General features: G+C 51.8%; 1 protein-coding gene across 3 annotated transcripts; it reads left to right on the top strand.

The window, feature by feature from the left end:
* The first annotated feature begins 1,018 nt into the window (after window positions 1–1,018).
* On the top strand, window positions 1,019–24,220 carry LOC105061994 (liver carboxylesterase). Of its 3 annotated transcripts, none has more exons than XM_074370718.1 (14): window positions 1,019–1,175; window positions 3,986–4,193; window positions 7,818–7,962; window positions 10,285–10,418; window positions 12,605–12,758; window positions 13,084–13,188; window positions 15,042–15,146; window positions 15,473–15,517; window positions 16,508–16,648; window positions 18,213–18,293; window positions 18,552–18,699; window positions 22,335–22,466; window positions 23,495–23,567; window positions 23,845–24,220. In XM_074370718.1, the coding sequence occupies exons 1-14, from the start codon at window positions 1,124–1,126 to the stop codon at window positions 24,026–24,028; spliced, it is 1,707 nt and encodes a 568-aa protein (XP_074226819.1). In that variant the 5' UTR covers window positions 1,019–1,123; the 3' UTR covers window positions 24,029–24,220. The 3 variants fall into 3 exon arrangements, with proteins under 3 accessions (XP_074226819.1, XP_074226820.1, XP_074226821.1); XM_074370719.1 differs by having other exon boundaries at window positions 1,022–1,175; window positions 3,989–4,193; XM_074370720.1 differs by lacking the exon at window positions 3,986–4,193 and having other exon boundaries at window positions 1,067–1,175.
* Window positions 24,221–24,470: the final 250 nt, after the last annotated feature.

Below are 24,470 nucleotides of genomic sequence, written 5' to 3'. Positions count from 1 at the left end.
GCCCACTGGCATAATAAACCTGAGTTCTTTAACCCTCAGAGTGCTGCTTGGTCTCTTGTCAGGATCCAGGTTGCTGTCACAACTGAGCTGTAACACTGAGCTGTAACACACTTTGCTGCAACATAATGATTCTGTGAAACAGGCTTTGAGCATTTTCCTTGTGTCCCTAACACTTTCCCAGAGCACTTTGTATCCATCTATTTTGGGGGCTTTCACATTTCACTGCAGCCTGAGCCCACCACCTCCCTCTGTCTTACCTACTACATGGTGAACTCCTCCAGGAGATGGAACATGTCTTGAATTTATCTTTGTATAACACTTAGCATAGTGCCAGACATTTGGTAAATGAAGTGTGAATGAATAAATGGAATAATGAATAAAAGGAAGGAAGGATGGATGGGTGGATGAATGAATGAATAATTAGAGCAAAGAACTATGGAGAGGTGGAGTTCCTTCCTGTAAGAACATTTGGTCCAAATATCCCTGCCCTGGTGAGGTGATGGGTTCCCTGATCCTGGAGGTGTGGGACAGTAAGTTGAGTCTCTTGGCAGGAATATTGTAAAGTTAATGCAGGAATCAGAAGGAGACTGGATGAAATTTAAGATGCTTCCAAAATAAGAGCATGAAACTCTAGGAAATAGAAGCCCAGGGAAACCAAATACCCTAGCTTGGCAGCTGTGGGGTTAGGAGTCGTTCTGAAAGTTTTCAAGTTGTTCTGAGGACCCCAGTCCAAAGCCTCCCCTTGTCTAAAGGCATCTGTCTGCTTGTACCTGCCTTTGGGAAGCTCACAGCGCACCACGGTTAGAGTCTGGGAAAGGAGAAACGCATACGAAACAAGTTGTCTAACGACTCTGTCGCTGACTGTAATCAAAGAGTTTAGTCCAGGCTCTCCTTTTGAAAGAAGATTAACTCTGGGTGGGCGTGGCTTACAGGCCCACCGCGTCTCTGGAAGGGTGTCTTCTGACTAGGCTGTTGCGCTGCTGGGGCGGAGCTTTAGAGGGAGCTGGGGCCTGAGCTGGTAGGGGGCTGAGCTGGTAGGGGGCTGGAGTTAGGGGGCGGGACCCCAAAAACCCCTCGGAGCAGCTTAGACACCTGCAGGCACGGAAACTGCTATCCTCCAGCTATGTGGCTCCTCGCTCTGGTAGTGACCTCCCTCGCCACTTACGCAGCTTGGGGTGAGTCTTCTTGAAATGCAGATACCAGAGAACCTTTGGAAAGAAATTCCTGTCTGCGGACGAGGTGGCAGAGATCAGTACAGGACAGGGGTGTGACAGGTTTGGTTCTGCAGCAGTGCATGCTCTACGGACTTAAACAGTCTAGTCCCCAGCCAGTCCCCGGCCGCAGGAGACACAAGGGATGGTAAACACCCTGGACTCAGCTGCACGCCCCACACCATAGGAGGACAACCTGCTAAACTCCAGGGTCCCAGCTGAGTACTTGAGAGACCTCCATATTTTTTCCTCCTGATTATTAGTATGGATATGGCCAAATCATGGAGCATAGCTCATAAGAACGTTAATACCGTCTCTGGAAACAGTTTGTGGGTTCACATCCCAGCTCAGCACTTGTTAGTACTGTGTCCTTAGGCAAAGGACTTCCTTTCTCTGTGTCTTGGTTTCCCCTTCTATAATATAGGGGTGACAACTGTATCTACCTCATTGGGCTGTCCTGAGATTGAAATGGATTCTTGTTTCTAAAGAGTGCTTGGAATAGGGAGAATGCAAAAGGGATAAAGGAGTTGTTTCGAAAGACAGTGTATTAATAGACAATTTGGAGGTCAGGGGCCAATTGCCAATGAAATGATATATTGTTGCTCTCAGTTCCCTGGAGGAGGGGCAGGTGCAACCATGCTGGGCCACAAGGAGGACCAGGGGGCAAGGGAAAGAGGGAGGAATCTGGGGCAAGAGACTTTATCTTGGTTGCTGGCAGAGAAGATCAGATGAGTGGGTTTAGGATTGGCAACTGGCCAGTTGCAATGGGCTGTGGGGCACAGGGCCCACCCACACTTGTCAGGTCCTTGGCCCTGGAGTGATCAGGGTAGGAGGATGGTGGCCTGGCGTGTGAGAGCCCAATAAAGAAGGTGGATGAGGTAGAGGCTCTGGCGTGCTGGAAGGGAAGATGATTCCTATCTCTAGGGAGTGGCTCACTCTGGGAGGGGTAGTCCCTCCAGAGTCGGCAAGACCCCAGATGTCAAAGCATCAGGATACAGAAAATAAATGCACAGGGAATGCAAGGGGGCAGCAAGGGACATAGAATGCACCTGTGCCATTTTATAGATGGAGAAACTGAGACTCAGAGAGGGAAGTGTACTTGACCAAGGTCAAGTGGAAAGTTGGGCTCAGGAATGTCTCTCTGTCTCCTGAATCCAGAGCAGTGCTCTGGCCATCAGTCCCCTGAGAGTCCAGGCCCCAACTGGGTTCTACCTTTTCACGAGAGGCGTGTGTGAAACTGAGTGTACGAGCAGAGTAAGAACCAAATTAGGAGTGGGCTACCCCCTTACTGCTGGTTACCCGCTGGCAGGGCCGTGCCATTTCCACCCTGAGAAAGTCCATGCTGGCTGCCTCCATTGCCTCAGTTTCCTCACCCGTAAAATGGGTATATTAATGCCTCCCCAGCAAGGCTTTTGTGCAGACTTGTTGAAATGAACTGGAATGCGCATGTGGCACAGAGTAAGCGCTCAGTTCATAAACACTACATATCACAAGAGGGGTCACGTCTGCGGCACCATTATTGCTTACGCCTCTCAGCCCATCACCCCCTTTGCACCCTTGCCAACTGGGCTTCTGTCCACTTCATGTCTCTTCAAGGTTATCACTGATATTCTTCTATCAGACCTTTTCTGTTCTGGCCACATACTTTGAGGGAGATGTTGACCTTTTGTCTGTATCTAAAGGGGAGCAATTGGGAGGATGAGAAGCTAGAAATCATTTCCAGTTGTGATGCTTAAAAAAGTGAAGCTATTGAGAACGGACAGGAGAAGACCTGAGGGACAGACATGAACACGTGTCCCTAAGGCCACCTGCACGGGAAAGTGTGGGATGGTCCCAGAGCAGGTGGAGGCAGGCCTGGTGTGGAAGCTGCAGGGAGATGGGTTTCACTCAGTGAGAAAGAGACGTCTGCTGCACAGACAGAATCTGACGGCAGCTCCCTGGGGAGGGCCCTGCTCAGAGCCCCCCTCTTGTGTCACTCTACTGTACTTTAGAACAGATCACTCTTGCTCATGTATAAACTGAAAAATGTCCAAATCACTGGCCTGGCATCCGAGACCCTGTGACCTGTCTCATTGCCGGATTATGTTCCACTGCCCGTTCCCCCACCTGCTCCAAGGGGGCCCATCGCTCCCCAGGCAGGCCTTGCACTTTGCTGTCCCAGGGCCTTGCCGCTGCTCAGTCTCAGCTCCAGCTTATACCTTTATATTCGCTCTCCCCTCTGCCTTTGTCACTCCTTGCATCCATCCAAGGTCATTGCCTCCATGATGCCAGCAATCAGAGGGCCTCCCTGCCCCTTCTGTCTCCTGTGGGGCCTTACTGGTGCCCGTCCCGGGACGACACCCATTTCCACGCCAGCAGTAGGGCCAGGTGTGCATGTGTGTGGCTTTTTCTCCCTACAAGGTTCACACTCTGAGAAGAGGGGCTGCTTATTTTTCATTCAGTTTCCAGCATTCAGCTAAGCACCGGGAGCCAAAGGTAATGTTTCCAGAGGCTCCTAAGAATGGAAACTGACTGCCTTTGTCATTCCCAGCCCCTCTCCTTCTTGTTTTATTTTTCCCTGGATGCTGATATACCTCCAATTCCAGTTCCCTCCCTCGGGTAGCCCCGTGAGCTGGAAGGACAGTTCACCCCGTCTCTCTTTCACATAAGAAGCAACGGGGGCCTGGAGAGTGGAGGGGACTCATTCAAGGTCACATGCAGAAAGTGGCAAGACGCCCTGGAATCGAGTTCAAACCTTCACCAGTGACGTGCCCTCGTTTGCTCTCAATGTCCAGCAGGGCAGCCCCCCTCGCCGCCCGTCGTGGACACGGCGCAGGGCAGAGTCCTGGGGAAGCACGTCCGCTTAGAAGGACTTGCACAGCCTGTGGCCGTTTTCCTGGGAGTCCCTTTTGCCAAGCCCCCTCTCGGATCCTTGAGGTTTGCCCCGCCGCAGCCTGCAGAACCATGGAGCTTCGTGAAGAACACCACCTCCGACCCTCCTATGTAAGCCGGGGTGTGGTTTGGCGTCTCTCGGGGGGGATGTCAGCCTCCTAAGGATGCAGGTTGGAGCCAAGGCAACACTCTGCGTGGCTCATACTTTGTTCTGGAATCCTCAAGATACTGTAGATCCTGCAAAACGTTCCAGAACTCTCACAGCATTCTAGAGCCCTGCATTCCACTCACATTCATTGAGCAGCTTTGCCAGACATCTTCTAGTTTCCCGGGATCCATTAGTGAACAGAATAGAGATCCCACTTCATGCAGTTTGCATTGTAGCAGGGAGAGACAGACACTAGACAATATGCAGATTAACAGATTATATAATATGTTTGAATTTGATAAGTGCTTTGGAAAAAATAGAAATTTGAGCTGGTGAGGGGTTCCAAAATAATGATTCTGTTAACCTAAAAGCATAAAACAACTAGATATGTCACCAGCAAAATGGAAGCAGCAAAGAATTGGAACTGGGGACATGCAACTATGGTGAACCACATGCAAGCCTGGTAAAACAAAGGAGAAGGAACTCTTTAATAGAGGAGAAGGGGAAATTGGGAGGGACTGTTGTAAAGAAAAAGTCCGCTGATGAAAACTGGGATTTTAATAAGTAGTGGCTGTTAATTGGCTGAATGACAGTCACTCATTGGCTGAGCTGTTGTCAGGCAAGGAGGAAATCTTCCTTGAGGCTAAGTAGTGTCACGTTTGGCCAGAAGTGAAAAGTACATCTCTTCCCGGTGTGCTCTGTATGAAGGTGGAGTGGTGCGTTCCTGAGAGCTCTCCCTCATGACCTCTGGATTCTATTTTAGTGAGGTTTCCCTTCGTTAAATTTTCACAGTTCTCTTTATTCTCCTGTCTTGAACATAGCTGGAGAGTGGGGTGGGCCAGGAGGTGTATGTTGGTAATACTTTGGGGTGTTTACTGGGCAAGCTCTCAACTCCCAGGTGTGTCTCGCTACCTGATCACAAGCAGAACACTGGTTGGTGTGTTCTAGTCACCTGACCAAGTTGGGCAAGAAGGCTCATAGATGGCCCTCGGGACACTGTGGATCTATGCCAGCATCGATTCAGATCTTAGCTACCTCAGCAAGACATTTCTGAGCGTTCCCACAGTCCTAGCTCTAGCTACACTTTCTTTTCTGTTTTTTTTTTTTTCCTTCTCTACTCTCCTTACTCCCTTCTTTCCTCCCTTACTTCTTCTCTTTCTCTTAAAATAATATTCACTGTTTTTATTTTCCGACTACAAGTAATAAGTACTACATACTTATTACAGGAAAGTGAGACAGCACAGATAAATAAAGCTACACAAATGAAAACCACAAACAATTCCATCAACCAGAGAGAACTGCTGTTCATATCTTGGATTCTGTTTTTCCGGCCTTTTATCTGTTGCACACTTTCTCCCTTAAAATGGAATCACATCCTTTTCTGTACCCAGTTCTAACGTGTGTATGTGTGTTTTTCCACACCAAAAAGCAATTCTTCCACACCGTATGGGTGTCCAACAATTCTACTAATTCTGACACTCTTTTCCCAAAGATAGGATCGGATTCCATAGGTTCAGGGCTCAGTCCCATGATACTGCCCTCTGCTTCAGATGCCAATTCCAAGTCCAAGTTACTTAGGCTTCTGACCAACTGGCTGTAAATCAGAGGTTCCCATGACCCACCTCCTTGAATCTAGTAATTTGCTGGAGCAGCTCAGAGAACACAGGAAACAGTTTACTCGCTAGATTACCAGTTTATTGTGAACGATATTAAAGGATACAAACCACTAGCCAGATGCAGATATCAGTAAGGTGAGGTCCCTGATAAAAGAGCTTTCATCCTCCTGGACTTTGGAGCCCAGCACGATGGCACTTAGAGATGAGGTCAAAACTCACCTCCTTAACACAACTGTATACACTTTTATTGCTCTTATCACTCAGGAAATGACAAGGGTTTTAAGAGCGCATTGGCAGAAACTGGTCAAAGATCAAATATATATTTCTGATTATATCACAGTATCATGTCACATTACACACATATTTTTGGATGCCTGTTCTGCTCCTTAAAGTATATCGTGAACATTGTCTTATGTCATCAACTGTCACAACCTGACATTTAATAGCTGCATTACATTGGGTATTGAATCATGTATTATTTATCCAGTCTCTTATTTGACATCCTTAATTGTTTTTGATAATAAATTAGCACTGTGATGAACATCTTGGAGCTAAATATTAGTAAGTATTCATGAACTAATTTTGAATATGTTCCAAGAAATGACATTTCTGAGTAAGAGTATTTTTTAAATTTTCCTCCAGAAATGTTACAACTATTCAATTGATAAATGAGCCTCCATTAACTGAATTTTTGGCAATGCTTGAGGTTATTAAAAATGGATTTTTGCTGTTGAATAAGAAAAATAATGATAATACTACTTACTATCATCATTATACATATAACTCTTCTTTTTATTGTGTATTTGTCTGAATACTAACGACGTTGAACTCTTTTTCCCTTTTTTAACTTTGGAATTTCTTCTTTTATGAATATTATGCCCGTTGCCTTGGTGATCTGGGGTCAGTTCCCCCCGGATGGAAATTAAGAGGCTATTGTTGGGGCTCTGACTCTGCCACTTGACAGCTGAGTCATCCCAGCACCTTAGTGCCTGAGTTGCCTCATCTATATACTGGATGCAGTGATGCCTGCTTTCTGGGGACATTGGAATCCGGAAATGTGGCTAATAATATTCCTGGAAATAAGCAATGCATAGTATGGCTCTTCCTAGCTGTGTGACGTTGGGCAGATTCTGTAGCCTCTCTGGCCTCATTTTCTCAACTGTAAAATGTACATAATAATAGAACCCATATTATGAGGCTGATCTGACGATTAAATGAGTGAATATATAAGGAGTATTTAAAATAACGATTGGCATGGTAGGAGGACTCAATAAATGTTACGCAATATAACCCGTTGCATCTTTAAGATCTATTGATAGGGCAACCAATAGTGCTTGTCCCTGCTGGATAATGATAGCATGTGAATTCTGTAAGACCTTTATAGAAATCACCCCCATCAGTTATACCTGGGAGACTGGGGCCCAGAGCAGGCAAGGAATTCACCCAAGGAAACACAGCAAATTAGCAGCTGAGGCAGGACTAGAACAGAATTCTCCTGATGTCGCCTCGTGTGCGTTTCATCCCTGAACTGCTGCACGCTCTAAATGTCTGCCGTTTGAGTGATTTCTCCTGCTATATGAAAGTCTCCCGTGGACTATGCCATGCTTACCAGTTGGTAGAATATGGTCGCCCTACAGATCCCGGCAGAGAGCCGGCCTGCACCCAGGGCATACAGGAAGTGGTCCTGTCCCAGGCTCTTCAACACAGAGACTAAGGGATCCCAAATGATCTGGGAAGGAAAGAGGGTCAGCTCTCCCCACACATGATCCTGGGGGACCTTGGTGAACTTGAGAAGCCCCCATCTGATGCCCCAGGTAACTTCCTGCCCAATCCAGTGTCTGGAGTCTGGTCAGAACAACTATATTTACTGGCCTATTCCTGCCAGTCCAAGGCCCAGCCTGACACAGGAGACGTTTCCTTGCTCAGCTCTGATTGAACCTCAAGAATTCTTCTCTCTCCTTGCTCCTCCAGGTGCTCCCAAGACCCAGTGACCGGGCAGATGCTCTCAGACTTCTTTACCATCAGAAAGGAGAAGATTAAACTCCAGTTTTCCGAAGACTGTCTTTACCTAAATATTTACACCCCCGCTGACTTGACGAAGAGAAGCAGCCTGCCCGTAAGCAGTGGGACCACCGGTTAAGGCTGGTGTGGACTGGAAGCGATGAAGGCAGTGCTGGGTGGGGGCATCCTGGACCAAGGCTGTTTCAAGGGACCAAGGGCTCCCGTTACCTCCAAGCCAAACCTGACATCAGGAAGCACAAGTTTTCTATACCTCAGTTTCCCCCAGTCGGGGGAGGTTTGCTGTACATCTGCATGGCATTTTTAATATTTCTGAGGTCTCTCATGCTAATAGGGCAATGATTGCTCTAAATTGTAAGATTAGGAATCTGATACCCAGAGCAGCTAAGAAGTAATTTCCAATAAAGTTAGAGCTGGAAAGAATCCTAGAGGCAACCCAACACCCCAGCCCTTCCTTTACAGATAGAGAAACTGAGGCCTAGAGAGGGGAAGGTGAGGTCGCAGAGCAGGTTGGCAGGACCAGAGCCCAGGTCTGTGGTACTCAGACCATGCTCTCTGACTCACGAGGAAGGGGAGCCTGTGTGTGGCCTCTTCTCAGCACATAGAGACCTTCTCTGACACCTGTCAGGGTCCCAGTGTCGCGCAGGTCGGGAGGCAGAGCCCAGGGCAACCAAGAAGCACTTCCCTTCCTCTTGGCCAACTATCTGAGGTTTTGTTGAAGCTAATTTCACTCCCTAATTGTCTTTGGCCCTGGCTGATGACCCAGTGAGTCAGCATTTCCAGAACAATTGGAGGCCCAGAGAGGCAGCAGCCTTCCAGACTCAGCCTGGAGGGTAGGGGCTGGTCTGCCAGAAAGGACAGGCCCATGGGGTAGAGACTGGAGGGGTGAGAGGGCCCAGCCCTCTCCAGCGCACCCCGTATGGTGCCTGGGGTTGGGGGAGGGCATCTGTGACCTTGTGACTATGGGCTGGCCCTGCACATGCTTGGCTCAGAGAGGTGGGGGCAGCAGTTCGTTCCTTCATTCACTCATTCCTTCTCCTGGTGTGCACTCAGTGCCCCGCACGCACAGCTGGAACTGGGGGTTAGGAGAACGGAGGAGCCTAGAGCCACGGCCACACAGCCCTGCGCTCCAGGGTCCTCCCACCTGGGCTGCGCACACCTGGGCTGGCTGCTGCATCACATCGCTGCCGGGCAGCGCTGGGCTCGGCCTGGACTCAGAGGGGACTGCAGACTCAGTCCCTCCGCCCGCAGGGAGCCTGGGGTCGCAGGTGTAGCAGGACCAGGGACTCTGGGGACCTGGGGGATGGAGAAACTCTGCTGAGGATGCCAGCTCTGGGACTACGGGGTCGGCCGGGAATCCTGGCTCCACGTTCACTAGCTGGGAGACCGGGCTCTGCTCCTCAGCGCGGGACTAATCCGCCACGAGTGCTCAGTGATGAGCCTCAAGCTTTTTGTCAGGGTCGGGCACAGCACACGGGGCGGGTCCCCCGACACATTAGTGAGGGTGGGAGGGACGAAACTCCTCCCACCCCAGCAGCCACCCTCCCGCACCGCGGCTCAGGCTGTGGCCGCTGGAGCCAGACTGGCCGGGTGCACGTCCTGCCTCGACCCCCTGTGAGCTGTGTGGCCTCAGGCTGCTTAAGTGTCTCCCTTTTCCTGTCTGTAAATGGGACAATGGTAGTCCCTATGTCATGGGTGGTTTGTTTTTAATGCGGAGGTAGTGCTTGATGCGTAGTTCATTTTCAAGTTCCTTTTTATAATTTATAATTTTATAATTATTGCACTGTTATTGCTTTAGCCATTCCCGCTTCCCTGCTCTTTTAATGCAAGAGCCGTGACTTATGAAGTGTCTGTCCATTCTCACCCTCAACTCTTCCCACAGTTCCTGGACATAGTAGGTGTTCAGGTCGTAGTCATCAAATGATGGAAACCTGGAGGAGGTGGCTTTTAGGCTGGGCTTCGGAGGCTGGGTGGGATTTGGGGAGCAGAAGAGGCAGCAGGGAGGCATATGAAGACGAGGTACCCCCAGGGCTTGGGCTTCTTGACAGAATCCTCCGTGCACGTGAGAAGCTGAATCGCCGCTCCAGAGGTCACTAAGGTGAAGTGGGACTGCAAGGGCAGCTGCTGCCCCGTGTGCTGAGCGGGGAGTCGGTCCAGGAGTGAGGACGGTGGGATGCTGGGGAGAAGTTGGCACTCTTAGCCTTGGCTGTTCCCGTGGTACTGCTGTCAGGACAAAGAGCCCTGGGAGGAGGTGGCACTGGGACTGGGGAGACAGGCAGGGGCAGTCAGGGTGCTCTGAGGGGGGTGGTGGCCTTGGCCCCAGCTGGGAGAATGGGTGGGTGACCAAACCAGGCAGCCTCTTGGGGTCCTCCCCACCTCGGCTTCCTGTCACCAGTGTGGTTGCTCCCTCCCCGTCCAGGTGATGGTGTGGATCCACGGAGGACGTCTGGTGATGGGCGGGGCATCAACCTATGACGGGCTGGCCCTCTCTGCCCATGAAAACGTGGTGGTGGTGACCATTCAGTACCGCCTGGGCATCTGGGGGTTCTTCAGGTAAGACACTGGCCTCTCCTCATTGCACACTGACCCCCAGTGTGAGGGTGTTAGGACTCAGCTCTGGTCCTGCAAGCCCTCAAGGGGATCTTTGCTAAGTTTCCTAGTAAGGCATCCATGTCCCCTATAGCAGGGCTCCACCTACCCTCTCTTTCCCCAGCCGCCCTGGCCCAATTGCTTCTGAGCTTTTGCATATAAAACGCCTAATCTACCTGACAAACTCCTGTCATTCCTGCAAAGCCCAGCGCAAATATTACCTCCTGCCGGAGACTCACCTTGGCAGCTGTGCTGCCCTTGCGTGTCGCAAAGCTCGAAGATGCGCGCTAACGTGCAGCGCGGCACTCAGAGGCCTGGCTTAGCGGTGGAGGGGCGCGTGGCCGGAACTGGGAGGTGTGGGAGCATCTGACCCCCGTGGGCACCCCTCCTGGGAGGGATGTTGCACTCACGCCCTTTCTGGAATTTGGCACGTGCGCGAGGGAAGGCTTGAGTCTCCTGCATGGCGTCTCTGTGGCACAGGGACAGTGTTTCCTGCAGGCCCAGTTACTCAGCCTTTTCTGGAAGCACCGGCCCCAGGACCTCTTACCCTGAGATGGCTGATGGGTGGGCTGGGGGAGGGGTCACCTCACTGGAAGGACCTAGGGCAGGAGGAGGGTTATCCCAGCCGAGTGGTGTCCAGATATACCTACATCACTGAGACCCCTCGTCTTTTCCCCCACAGGCATGTGTTTTGCTCTGTTTTTTAGGACAGCTGCACATCACTCCCTTGCTTCCTCTCACCCAGCCACCCCTACCCCTCAGTCAGGTTTTCACCCCGTCCAGACACCAGACTGCTCTGGTCCAGGTCACCAACCACCCAGCAGCTCTTGGCCCAACCTTGGCATCATGCACACATGGTCCCTCACGGCTTTTTAAAGCTTCCTTCTCTTGGCTCCTGGTCACCTCCTCCCTCTGCACTGCTCCTTCTCCGCCCCTTCCCGACCCTCCTCCCCGTCTCAGGCCTCCTCCGTGCGTCTCCCTCTCTGTCCTACTGGTGCTCCTGAGGTCACTCAGGGACCTCCAATCTCCGTATTTTTAACCCCCATTTCCCATTTGAAACCTACGTGCACATAATTAATTAGCTCCTGCGACTCCATGGGACATCTGAGGGCACCCGCCCTTCCAGGGACAAACCTCACCCTTGACCCCCCCCACTGCTCCCCCAAACACTCCTGCTCTCCCCACTGGGCCTCCTGCTCAGCTGCCTGCAGCCCCACCCCCCGTTACTCAGGATAAATCCTTGTGGTCACCTGGACCCTTCTCTTTTCCTCACATCTCATGTTCACTGACCAGCAAATCCTCTGGGCTCCAGCTTTAAAATATTTGGAATCCAGCCACTTCTCAGCTCTTCCCGTTGAGTCACCTGCTCAAAACCCTCTGTGTCTCTCCCCTGGATTGTTGTGATCACACCTGCTTGCACAACTCAGTGACCTTTATACCATGTCGGATCCACACGTTAGCCGGAGTGATCGTTTGGGACATAAATGGAATCATGTCATTCCCTGCAGTGGCTCCCACCTTACTTACAATGACATCGAAGTCCTTGCCAGGGTCCTCAGGGTCCTCTGCATCTGCGCGTCCCACACTCATCCTTGTTCCCTGTGCCCCAGGGCCTTTGCTCTTTCTATTCCTTCTGCCTGGGATTCCCTCCTTTGGATATTTGCAACTTTCATGGGCTCATTTATTCAGGTCTCTACTCAAATGTCACTGCCTCAGAGTGGTTTTCCTTGATGGGGTGATCTGAAATAAGACTCCCAGCCCCTCTCCAGCCCTGCGGGTCCCCTCGCTGTTTTGTTTTCCTGAATGCACTTTCACACCTGACGCTGCACTCCAGACTCAGCCGTGTACCAGTTCACGGTGTGCGGTGTGAGTCTGTGGAGTCAGAGATTTTACCTGTTCTGTTCTCACAAGTGCTTCAGCTCCCAGAACAGTGTGTGACTCACAGTAGATGCTCAGGAAGCAGGCGCGGGACAGATGTGTAGACCCTACAGCAGAGCGATGCTGCAGGGGTGGGAGGCAGTGAAGACCCCAGTACCAGGGCTGTGGAAGCCCAGTCTTTTCCGGAAGGCTCACCCAGACCCCCAGCCCCATCCCGAGATCCCTGCCGTGACATCTCTGCTCTCAACCCCGCCCTGTCCTTGTACTCACAGCACTGGGGACGAACACAGCCAGGGGAACTGGGGTCACCTGGACCAGGTGGCCGCCCTGCACTGGGTCCAGAAGAACATCGCCCACTTTGGAGGAGACCCAGGCTCTGTGACCATCTTTGGGGAGTCAGCTGGAGGGGAAAGTGTCTCGGTTCTTGTGAGTGTTCCTGGCCCTGACGTGGCTGCTGATGGGACCCCTTGCAGACCAGCCCATCTAGTCCCGGGCCCTGTACTGACAAGACCCGGTTCAAGGCTGACCCTGCTCCGTTCAGCATCAGAGATTCTGGAGAGCTAATGGCCAGCTCTCCTGTGTCCCCAGGATGCTCAGGGCTCAGTTTAGTGTCCTGAGGCCAGAAGAATCTCCAGCCCCAGCTGGGCCCCGTGGTCTCCAGGGGAATGGCCCAGGCAGAGCTGGGAGTGAGGCAGCTCTTGAAGACCCCTCCCCTGAGCATCAGCTCCCTTTCTCTCCACTCCCTTCCCAGGTGTTATCTCCCCTGGCCAAGAATCTCTTCCACCGGGCCATCTCTGAGAGCGGCGTGGCTTTCACTGCTGGCCTGGTCCAGAAGGACATGAAGGCTGCCATGAAGGTAGATCTCACACTGGACTGTCCCCACTCCCTTTGCTCTGCTCTCCTGGAGTTTTGGGGGGCCTTTCTTGCTGTGGGATGCAGCTGACGTCCTCAAAGAACCACAGAAGTGGGAAATGGCTGAGCGGGAAGGGCAAGGAGATGCCTCACCCAGCCTCCCAGCTCTATCACTGAGCAAACTGGGGTAGAGAGTGGAAGCACATGCCGCAGTCAGTGAGGGATCAGCGCAGAACTGGACGCAAGCTCATGAGTCTGGACGGCCAGCCCCATGCACTGTCCACCATCCCCACTTCCCAAAGTGTGCCAGGTGGCGTTCAGGGCTGGACAGTGGACAAAGGACTGTCATCTCATCTTATCTCTACCAGGGTCTGAGTTCTGGTAAACCTACTGGCACTGCATGGGGCCTCCCTTGGGGCCTGTGACTGGGGTGGGTTCTTGGAGGATTCATTCAATAATTCATCCATTCACTCAACAAATAGCTTTGATATAGCCAGACACTTAGCAACCTCATGAAGCTCTGTTCAAAGGAAGGAGACAGATGACATAATTATACAAATTGTTAAATGTCAGCTGTGACCAGAGCAATAGAGGAGAGGTTCCTGATATAACAGAATCCAAAAGGAGTCCTTAGTCCAGTGTGGAAGGGGAGGTTATCAGGAAAGGGTTCCAGGAAAAAAAGAAAAAAAAAATCAATGCATTGAGAAAAGATAGATAAGTAGTAAGTAACTTGGTAAGAAAAGAGTGTCTAGGACGAGGGAACAGCCTGTGCAAATATCCTGGGGCAGCAGGAAGTATCTTGAATGAGACAGAGTGAGAAAGAATCATGTGGTCAGAAAGGGAAGCACAGAAGGAGCGGGGAGGGAGCTGAGGGTGGGGCCGGTGCCGGGGGCCATGTTGCATCGAAGTCTGGTGAGGACTGTGTCTTTACTTGGAGGGTGTTAGGAAGGCACGGAAGGGTGAGCCACAGGGTGGCTCTGCTGGGCAGTGTGCGCTGAGGAGGGGTCATGTAGGGCTGTGAGAGCTGGTTTGGTGGTGGGAAGAGGAGGCAACCAGACTTACAGGGACTGGGAAGTAAAGAGGGGAGGAGACACATGCACCAGGAACTCTTAGAATTTCTGAGAATGTTTGTCAGAATTCTTCGTTATAAAGAGTAGAAGCCTATTTGACCAGGCTAAGTCCAGAAGGGGGAATTGATTGGAAGAAAACAAAGTGGCAGAGATGAGGCTGGATTTTTCTATTAAACAGGATCAGAAATTGTCAGAATGAGAAATCTAAGACTCTTATTCTTGTTGCCTCTCTCTCTCTCCCTCTCTCTCTTTCTCTCACCCCCTCTCTTCCTCTCCCTCTTTCTCCCTCTGTACTTTCTCTGTCTCTCTATCCTTCTGTCTCTTTCTCCCCTTCTCCTTGTGTTTTTTATTTATTCAACAAGTGCTTACTGAGTGCTGACTGTATGTGAGACGTGGGACCGGGCTCTGGGCAGCCCATGCTCACCCTCCCTAGTCCTGCCATGGTGGAGCATGGCTCCTCTCCATCTGCATTGTCCCCTCTGGCTGCACTTAGCCAGTGTCTGGCCTCAGGCCAAAAGGCTCTCAAGTGGATGAGCTGAGATTTGAAATGAGACAGTGGGACTCTGGATTCCATGCTCTTAATCCCCACTGCATGCTGTCTCTCTTTAGATGTTCAGGTTTGATAGAGGAGTGTAACTGACATGATTGGAATTCAAGACACCCTGTCCAGAGTATTTTCTACATCTTTCGCTGCCTTTAGAAATTGAGGTTGGGACAGAACAGCTCGTTACTGATGGAGGGAAGGGACATGGCTCTTGAGTTCTCCTGTCACCTGTGATCTCTGCAGAAAATTGCGGTCCTTGCTGGGTGTAAAACCATCACCTCGGCTGTCCTTGTTCACTGCCTGCGCCAGAAGACAGAGGACGAGCTCTTGGAGGTGTCGCTTAAGATGGTAGGTACATGTGTTCTCCTGGCCACACAATCCCCGCTCCCCGCCTCCATAAACAAAGAGTGGGGGTACCCTAAAGGAAAATTGGGATGTTATAGCCTGGGGGGAGCAAGAAGGGGAAATGGGTGAAGGGCAGGGCTGGCCCAAACAGACGGCCTCCCCAGAGCTCCCTACCCGGCCCACACCTACACCTGCTGCTCAGGCCAGGGCTCCCGGGGCCCACTTCATTTCGGCCCACACCTATACCCGGTGCTCATGCCTGGGTGAGCCCAGGTCCACATTTCCTCCAGGAAGCCTTCTCACCCACATGTCTATCTTTGTCTTCACAGAACTTTTTCGGTCCTGATTCATTTTCAGATACCAAGGAGGTTAAGGTATTTAGTTTCTTGATTACACAGTTTAAATCTTCATCCCTTATGCTTCAGTTAATGAAAACGAAATCATGAAAGGCCCAGAGAGGGTCAGTGACTTGCCTGGGAAAGTAACACAGCCAAAGACCAGATGTAGGACTGGATTAGTTCCTCTGACTCTGAGTCCTGGGCTCTTAGTCATCAAATCGGTGTCCACAGGGCCCAGCCAACCTCCTCGTCTTGTTTGCATTCCTACAAATGCCCCATTAGGAGAAAGCCAGACTAGAAACTTCCACTGTGGGGAGGTGGAGATGACCGGGGCGGGGAGCCTTCATGGGGAGCCCAGATCTCCTCCTGGGAGGCTGCAGGGCTGTGCCGCTTGGGCCCTTTGCAGGGCTGTGAGGAAGGGAGTCACAAAGCTCAGTCCTGGGGACACCACCCTCCGCCCAGCCACCCCGGAAACTCCCTCAGCAGCCTCCCCAGGGCCCAGGAAATGTCGAGCCCTTGTTTTATTATAGATAACCATTACACATAACTGATTTTTTTATAAACTATGTATACATATTACATATAGTACCTTGAAACAAAAACACACATAAAAAAGGTTGAAAAAATATGGCCAGAGGCTCGCAGGAACCTGACCCCGTCTTTCCCCGGAGCAGCGGCTCATAGTCACTGCTCAGAGTCCCAGTGACGTCCAGCCCTGAACCAGCACCAGTATCGAGGACTGACTGTAGCTGCAGAGCTGCACACAGAGATGCACACACCTCAGAGTGTATCCACGGCTTACTATGTATTTTTACACCAATTTGAGTGCAGGTTTGCTCCCGTCACCTGACCGCTGCTGGCCCCTGGTCAGAGGTCTGCCCTGTGGGGAAACACAGACTGGCCCCTTTGTGAGGACCTGAGGGTGTGGTCCCGCCCATGGGCACACAGGTTTGTGGTGGCCCTGAGCTCAGGCAGGGGAGAGGGGGACATGGCTGTGACACAGGCACGACGCTGCCCCCTCGCCAGAACCGTGCTTTCCTGCCCACGGTGGTGGACGGAGTGCTGCTGCCGAAGATGCCTGAAGAGATTCTGGCTGAACAGGACTTCAACACCGTCCCCTACATCGTGGGGATCAACAAGCAGGAGTTTGGCTGGATTATTCCAACGGTGAGAAAGTGAAGCCTCTCAGACATGCCTCCCTGCGCGTCCCATCACCCCTCCCACCTCTGTCACAGGACCCACCTTCTCCTGACCCCTCTCTAGGTCCAGGGCAGCTGTCCCCTTTGTACCAGCTGACGTTTCCATGGAGACCATGTCCACGATGCCCACCTATCACCTGGGAGGTGTGGCCGAGGGGAGCCACGTCCCCAAGCACTCTCTGATTATCCAAGAATCCTGAAATGTGGGTGCTGCAGAGAATCACTGGGCAGATGAGAACTCAGGGCTGGGAAAGGGAAAGGGGCTCAGAGTTAAGGCGAGGGGGCCTGGGGCCGGCAGCCCCTCCCCTTGGGCTGGTGCGGCCCCAGTTTCCCAATGAATCCCCTCCACAGGCACTCAGTCGTCTCACTGGAGAGACTGAGGTGCTCGCTTCCTCCTGAGTTAAAGCTGATCCTGAGTTTGGGAAGGGCCTTCCCTCCTGTCTGAAATCAACACAGCAGGACACTGGTTGACAGGACAACGGGTTTGACTCAGTTACCCCCCCCCCACCACAGTAGGGAGAGAGTCCAGCGAGGACTCACCCCAAATCTCTGAAACAAAAGGCTGGAGCCTGTTGAAAGCTGAGGAGGGTGTCCTTGTGACTGGGCCACCTGGATTTGTTAGCTGGCCTTCTCTGGAGGGGACACAGACTTCTCCTGTCTTCGTGACGGGAGGCAGGGGTGTCACTGGTGCAAGGCACCCACCGAAGTGCGGTCTTTCTCCTCCCCAGGGACTGGGAGAGAGAGCGGGAGTGACCCCCGGAATGTTGGCTTTTCAAAGAGATCGCTCTCAGGTCCTTGAGGAAACAGTTTCGGGTGGAAGGTTGCCAGATCAAAGGGCAGAGAAAGGATTGAGAATGGCAAGGTTTCTAGAGTAACTGCTCTCAGCGGGGGTTCAGGGCCCTCTCTGCCTGTCACCAGGTTTTGGCTGGAACAAATAGTAAACTCTCCTGGGAGCGCGGAGCTTTCCAAGGGGACCTGGCGTCGCCCTGGGGACACGCCTTCAGTTGCTTGTCACCTTGCTAGTCTGGTCAAGTCTCTTACTGCAGAGCCTGGATGGAGTCGTGTGCAGAGCCCCGTGGTCCTTCAGAAGGATTTCAGAGGCTGCACCATTGGCCCAAAGCCATAATGGCCGGATTTGGGGCTTCCTCACTTCCCTGACCCAGGCGGGGATTTGTGGGGTCTGTGTCACGTGCCCCCGAGCCCCCCCTTCAACTCTAGGCAGACCGAAACCTCCCGTCCCTGTGTCCGGGACCACTGTGGGGACCCCAGCCTGACCCGTATATGTGTGTACGTGTAAACCTCAAAGGGCTGGGGCAGCCTCCCTTAACAATTACTTTCTCTCTTTGCGCTTCTTGATTTCCGGATATAAAAGTCCACTTGATCCATTGATGTTGCCCAGCTCCTCAAAGACCCATGCCCGTCAAGACGTGACAGAGTGACCCCCAGCCTGAGTCGGTTTGGTCTGACCCCCCACATCGGTCCTTCTTGCTAACTGCTGACGTTTCACAGTTGCTCACCCTTTCTCTTAACAGATGATGGGTTACCCACTCTCTGAAGGCAAACTGGACCAGGAAGAGGCCACAGCACTCGTGCAGAAGTCCTACTCTCTCCTTGTAAGAATCCAGGAATCACAGGAACTGGCTGAGCCAAAAAAGAGGCACAGGGGCTTTCCCAAAGTGCAGAGCGTTTGACTGGGGCTGGAGGGTTCTGCTCCCATTTGTCTGCCTTTCCACCTCACCGCCAGGGGCTGGGGGTGGAGGGGTTGCATCGGGCTTGAGACACTCACCATAATGCAAGCTTTCGTCACTGGCAGGAGGAGCCATGCTGTTCACGAGGGCTTGGTGGTCACTTTAACTATTGTTCCATTTCAGAACATCCCTAAGGAACTGGCTCCGGTGGCTACTGAGAAGTATTTAGCAGGGACAGATGACCCTGTCAAAAAGAAAGACCTGTTACTCGACTTGATTGCAGATCGGGTGTTTGGTGTCCCATCTGTGAATGTGGCTCGTCACCACAGAGGTGAGTCCCAGACGTTGGACAGGAGAGGGAAACCGACCCCTCCAGCCTCACACGGTGTCCTGTCCTCACCCGCAGCATAGAGAGACATGTGGAAACTCCAGGGGTCAGTCCTCAAAGGTCCATCCCATAGGCCTGGGGTGGGGCACTGCCCTATGTTGGTTTCTACCAGAAGTAGACTCTGAGAAAATAATCTGAATGCAAGTCATTTACCTGGGAGGTGATCCCAGAAAATTGCAGTTAAAGTGGAGAAGAGACACGGGAAGATGAAGGCAGCCGATCCGTGCTGCACTGTGAAGCAGGGATCCAGGGTGGACGCCTGGAGCTGGGAGCTCTGGGAGTCCAGCAGAGGACACGTCTCATGGTTCACCCGAATGAGCGGCAGGAGAGCTGGGGTATTTAACCTCCACCTTTGACAAATTATTGGCTGAAGCCGATTCCTGAGGGGCTGTAAATTTCCCCCGGTGCTTTGACCTGCTGCACACATGGGCAGAGTGGTTTCTGGCAGCCAAAGACCTGAGGCAAAGAGCGACAGGTGCTGGAGGGGAAATCAGGCTGACACGTCCAGAAACAGGGGAGCTGCGATGCACCGTCAGCTCCTGCCACAGGGCTCCTCACCTGAACTACGTGATCTGTGGGGCCCCAGGGCACATCTTGGAAGCTGTGTCTTGGAAGGTATCCAAGGTCAGAGCTAGTTGCAAACTTCTTTGTTAACCAGTGCAGCTGGGGGTAGAGTGAAGCCAAGAATAGGAAGGAGTGAGCTTTGGAAGAGTGAGGGCAGGCGGTCTGGAGAATGTTGATGCCTGCAGCCGCCTCCTTCCACCTGATGTGTGCTGGTTCTGTCACAGGGGCCCCCAGCGTCACCCACGGCTGAGTGCGGGGTGTGAGGTCAGGGATGGAGGAGCTCACCTGGGGAGGAGGCGTCCCTTTGGTCATCACAGGATCCTGCTTTTCTAGGAGCCCTCCTTCACCTAGTCTGCGAGGCAGGAAATGCTTCTCTGTTCCAGAGCACTCTCTCCAACTGGGCTGGAATGTGTAGGATTTGGGACTTCATATGCATAATTAAAAGCAGCAACAGCTGACCTGCCGTGTCCCCAAAATACAGGTTCTGGTGACCACTTCCTTCTCCCTAGGGTCCCGATAGAACTCTTTTTCACCCAGGGGCTGCCCGGGGTCCAATCTATTCTTTCATAAACTTGGTCTTGGCTCCTGATACACCTCTGACCTGTGATTTCCTCTTCTTCGTCGTCTGCTGACCCAGTCATCCTGGACTTGTGTTTTATCTGACGTCTCATAGCTTTGAGTTCAGGGTCTTTTTCTCACGGACTTCCCAGATTTTATCAATGTTGTTCTTTCCTTTTCATATTTTTGTCTACTTGTCTTACCTGTCTATCAAAAAAATATCTGAATATAAAATTACCACCTTACAGCTACAGGGCTTTTTGAAAATATGTAAACACATGAAGAAGAAACTAGGTACTGCTCGTAATTTCTCTATGTAGAAGTATCTGCTGTAAATTTTAGACGCTTTTTTCTCTAATGATCGTTCTATGCCTTACATATAATTGAAATATTAATTTTAGATTATATTTTTGTTGACAGAACCCTATTTTGTAGACTTCCTCAATGTCAATACAATTTCATAAAAGTCCATTATTTCAGGGAATAGTGCAGTACGATTTCCTTTAGGATTCCTGTCCTGGCTTCTCACACTTTGATGCCACAAGAGCATGATGCTCGGCCTTCTGTGCATATAACTTTAGCCACATCTCTAATACATTTCTTAGGAATCTTTAGTAGGCGTGAAATTGCTAGACTGGGTGTAGGGATATTTTAAAATTCTTGATACATGTTGTGAAATTGCTCTCCAGTGCATGAGGGTATGGATTTCTTAATTTTTTCATTTGCGAAACTCAGGCTGAAAAATAAAGGGAATGCTGCCAATTTCATAAGCCCCTCCTTACCAAAAAAGTAACATCACACTGTTTTAATTTGCGTATTTTTGATTGCTAGCTCTCTCCTTCCCTCTGCTTCTCTTGTTCCTAAATCTTATTCCTCAAATCTGTGCCCTACTTTCTTCTGAAGACTTATGTGGTGTTTGTAGGAATGTTATAAATCTCAGAGGTTGAAAAAAAAAAAGGAAAGAAGAAGAGTAGGTTTGGGGCAACAAGCTGCCAAAAATAAGTTCCCTCATTCACAAAAGGTCTCTCCTGTGCAGCTGGGTTCTGTGTCCTTTCTGACACTTCTGCGTAGCAGAGGAAAGATTAAACCCCGTCCTCCAACAACTTCTGCTTGAGCTTGAAGCCGCTGTTAATCAGTGGATTATGGGACCACAGAAGGGTTGCTTCCCCCAAAAACACCTCTTCCTAAACCAAGGGCGCAATGTTGGGGGGTGAGGGAAGCAACTGAATACATCAGTCTGCATCCTCCTGTCACGATGGCAGAGGCTGTCAAACAGCCTTGTGAGCGAGTATCTAATGACACGAAGAAATGATGACAGTCATACAATATAACAGACACAAAATCGTCGTAATTGTATATACACAAAAAGGCTGTGTGCTGAAATAGTCCCAGAGGTTTCTCTGAGTGGTGGGGCTATACGTCATCTTCTTTGTTCATACTCCTTTTTTCCTGCAGTTTACAACTTTGCTACTGTCCCCAGTGGGGGACAAGCTGTAACATTTCCCCAACAGGCTGACTTGGGGCCGACCCTCCCTGGTCAGCGTCACTCTGCTGGGGGCGTGTGATCCCTGCGCAGCGCCCCCTAGACTGGTGGCCCGCCAACTGGCCTGGAAGGAGCGGGGATGGGCGAGTCTGCGGAAGCATCAGCAGGAAACCTGACATCTTCTGGGGACCTGGAGACGGGGGTGAGCGTGGGGGCAGTACCAGGACCTGCACACTCCGCTGGCCGAGCAGGAAGCAAAACATGTGAGGTGACAGAGGAAAAGGAAATGCTGAATTTCAGTTTCCTGAGACACAAGAGGCAGATTGTCCCCTTTCTGCGTAGGTTTGTATTTAAATATCCACACTTTCAGACCAGCAACTTGGATTAGCTTCACTCTCCTCGGAATAGGTGTGGAAAACACTGGAAACGCTCAAAAATGGGCAGAATACATGACACCTGTCGCTCCGCAGGTATTCTCCAAAGGAATGAAAACTAGCCTGTTATCAACGAAAGATGGTAGTGGACAGTGTATGCACAGAGGGCCCCCGTGTGAGTGCGTTAGAAGGGGCTCCTGCAGACTGGCCCAGTGCCCGGAGAGTGATGGTTACTTTGAATGGATCTAGCCAAGGGTTCAGCATTCATTCATTCATTCATTCACTCTTCATTCACTCATTCGTTTCTCAATTGCCTGGCTCAAACCCCATCTAGCTCCCTAACTGTGCACCCTTAGGCCAGTCACAACATTTTCCTGAAAGGTTTTCCTTCTGTTCTGCTGCTAACAGGCTTCCTGCAGGCACAGCGAGGTCGAGCACAGGGTTGGCGCTCACGACGGGCAGCTACTCTTACTGCTGCGATTGTTCCCTCAGGAGCAGACATGTCCCCAGTTTCCTGATTGCTCACGGCCCCCCGGACAGCGGGACACCACCCACGTGTGCGTCTGGTGACATGAACTGTGTGACTCTGTGTCTTCCAGATTCCGGGGCCCCCACCTACATGTATGAGTTCCAGTATCGCCCAAGCTTCTCGTCAGACATGAGACCCACGACGGTGGCAGGAGACCACGGGGATGAGATCTTCTCCGTCTTCGGGGCTCCACTTTTAAAAGGTGATGGCCCTTTGGTGACTAGAAACTTGGAGTTAGGATATGGGGGTTGAAGTCTTGGCTTAGTGGCCTTAGCCAAGTTCCTCCTTCTCTCCAGGCCTTAGTTTCCAGAATTCACCATAGCAGAGTTGAAGGACAAGTGTTCCCTAATTTCTGTTGCCCTAAAGTGCGTGATGGGGGATGTGTATCCCTGTGCCCTCACTGACGGTCACTCTAAGAATCCAGACCCGGGCATCAGTGAGCCAGGTGGTGGGTCACCTGCAGGCCCTGCTCCGGGGCTGGATTCTCCCTCTCCCCACTCGCAGAGCACAGCAGACTGTGAGTGAGGGGCAGGTCAGAATTGCTGTTAACCTTGAATCAGGGCCAGTGTGTGTCTGTCTGTCTATCTCACCATCTGTCTGTCTATCTATCTATCTAAAACTTATCACTTTCAATATTTGAATATATTTAGGATTCTAATTTATTAATATATCAATACATCTATTACTGTGTTAATAATCTATTAATGAATGAAGCCCTTTTCACAATGTCCTCAGTGCCTTAGCCATCAGCAGTTACAGACGACTTGTGGGGACACACCTCAGGGCTGCTCATGGCACTCAGTGCCTCTGGGCATCTCCTGGTTGGGTGACTCTTTGGGGACCTTGCAGCTTGGTTGTTTTCCAGATTCTGTGAAGGTGTGTGTGGGTGAAGGAGACTGAGGGAAGCCCCGAAGGACAGCACCCTGGGAGGTGGAGTGGCTGCAGCAGAAGCCCTGGCTGCGGCAGTGGGACCCTGGGTGGGGGGAGGGGCACGCCGGGCACAAAAGACAAGGGCAGCAGCTTATAGATTGACCGCTGCCCTTTGCTGAGGCCCAGGTCAGGAAGTGTCATGCTTAAAGTGCACGTGAGTTACCAGGATCTTGTTAAAATGCAGGCTTGCCTCAGTAGGTCAGGAGGAGGGTCTCCGTTTCTGAACTTCTGACAAGCTCTCAGGGGCCGTTGCTGCCCATGGACTCACTGTGAGCAGCAGGGCTTGGTCTTCTCCCACAGGGGGCACCTCAGAAGAGGAGACCAATCTCAGCAAGATGGTGATGAAATTCTGGGCCAACTTTGCTCGGAACGGGTGAGCAGGTGGCAAGGCTGGAGCAGGCTTGGGAAGGCGCGGGGCGAGGCTGTGGGGTGGGGGCGCTTCCAACGTGTGATGGGCAAACTCCCAGCCCCGTGGCGTCCGACCTGAGAGCTCCCCAAAGTGGACAGGCTGCCAAGGAGACGGTCAGCCTCCTGTCTCTGGAGGCATAGGAGACGTTGGCAGAAGTGAAGCCAGGGGTCCCTGTCAGTCTCGGAGGGGTGTTGGGACCACACAGTAGCTTTGAGGAATTTCTATTTGATTCTGTTCCCAGGAATCCCAATGGCGAGGGGCTGCCCCACTGGCCGGTGTACGACCAAAAGGAAGGCTACCTTCAGATTGGCGTCACCACCCAGGCAGCCGAGAAGCTGAAAGCCGAGGAAGTGGCTTTCTGGACCGAGCTCCTGTCCAAGGAGGCAGCGAAGAAGGCATCCCGGACAGCACACGTCGAGCTGTGACCGGCGGTGCAGCTGGCCTTGGGGGCCTGTGGGAACCCGGACAGGCGTGTTCTAGAGAAAGTGTTTACGGGCCAAGGAGGCATCTTATGGTGGAGGCTGGGGACCCATTACTGGGAGTGGGCAGAGGTCAAGGAGTGGGGGTTTCTGTATCTGTGGCCTCAGTTTTGGAAATAAATGCTCTTGGAGAAGCCACGTCAGTGCCTGTGTCTTAGGCTGAAATTAAATCATCCTCCTGAAAGAGAGGAGAATGGAGGCAGAGGGCACCATGGGCAGAAAGTTTCCTCTGGCAGGTCTGGCTGGTCCTCTGGACGGTGGCTCGCTGCCTGGGCCCTGGGAGGTGCCAAGGGGGACTCTGCCTCTGCGCCTGTCCCTGGGCCTCAGTAGCTCCCACAGGAGGGCGTGGTGGTCTGAATGCAGCGTCCCTCCTCTCCATGTGGAGATG

This window comes from Camelus bactrianus, chromosome 9 (assembly GCF_048773025.1).
Source record: "Camelus bactrianus isolate YW-2024 breed Bactrian camel chromosome 9, ASM4877302v1, whole genome shotgun sequence".
Lineage (NCBI taxonomy): Eukaryota > Metazoa > Chordata > Mammalia > Artiodactyla > Camelidae > Camelus > Camelus bactrianus.
This window is presented reverse-complemented; position numbering and strand designations above follow the sequence as displayed.

Excerpts from the sequence above, each read along its gene's own strand:
- LOC105061994 (XM_074370718.1), top strand. The coding sequence starts at position 1,124 with ATGTGGCTCCTCGCTCTGGTAGTGACCTCCCTCGCCACTTACGCAGCT. Across the intron at positions 18,294-18,551 it reads AGAAGTCCTACTCTCTCCTT|AACATCCCTAAGGAACTGGC; the intron begins GTAAGAATCCAG and ends GTTCCATTTCAG. Across the intron at positions 22,467-23,494 it reads CGGGGCTCCACTTTTAAAAG|GGGGCACCTCAGAAGAGGAG; the intron begins GTGATGGCCCTT and ends CTTCTCCCACAG.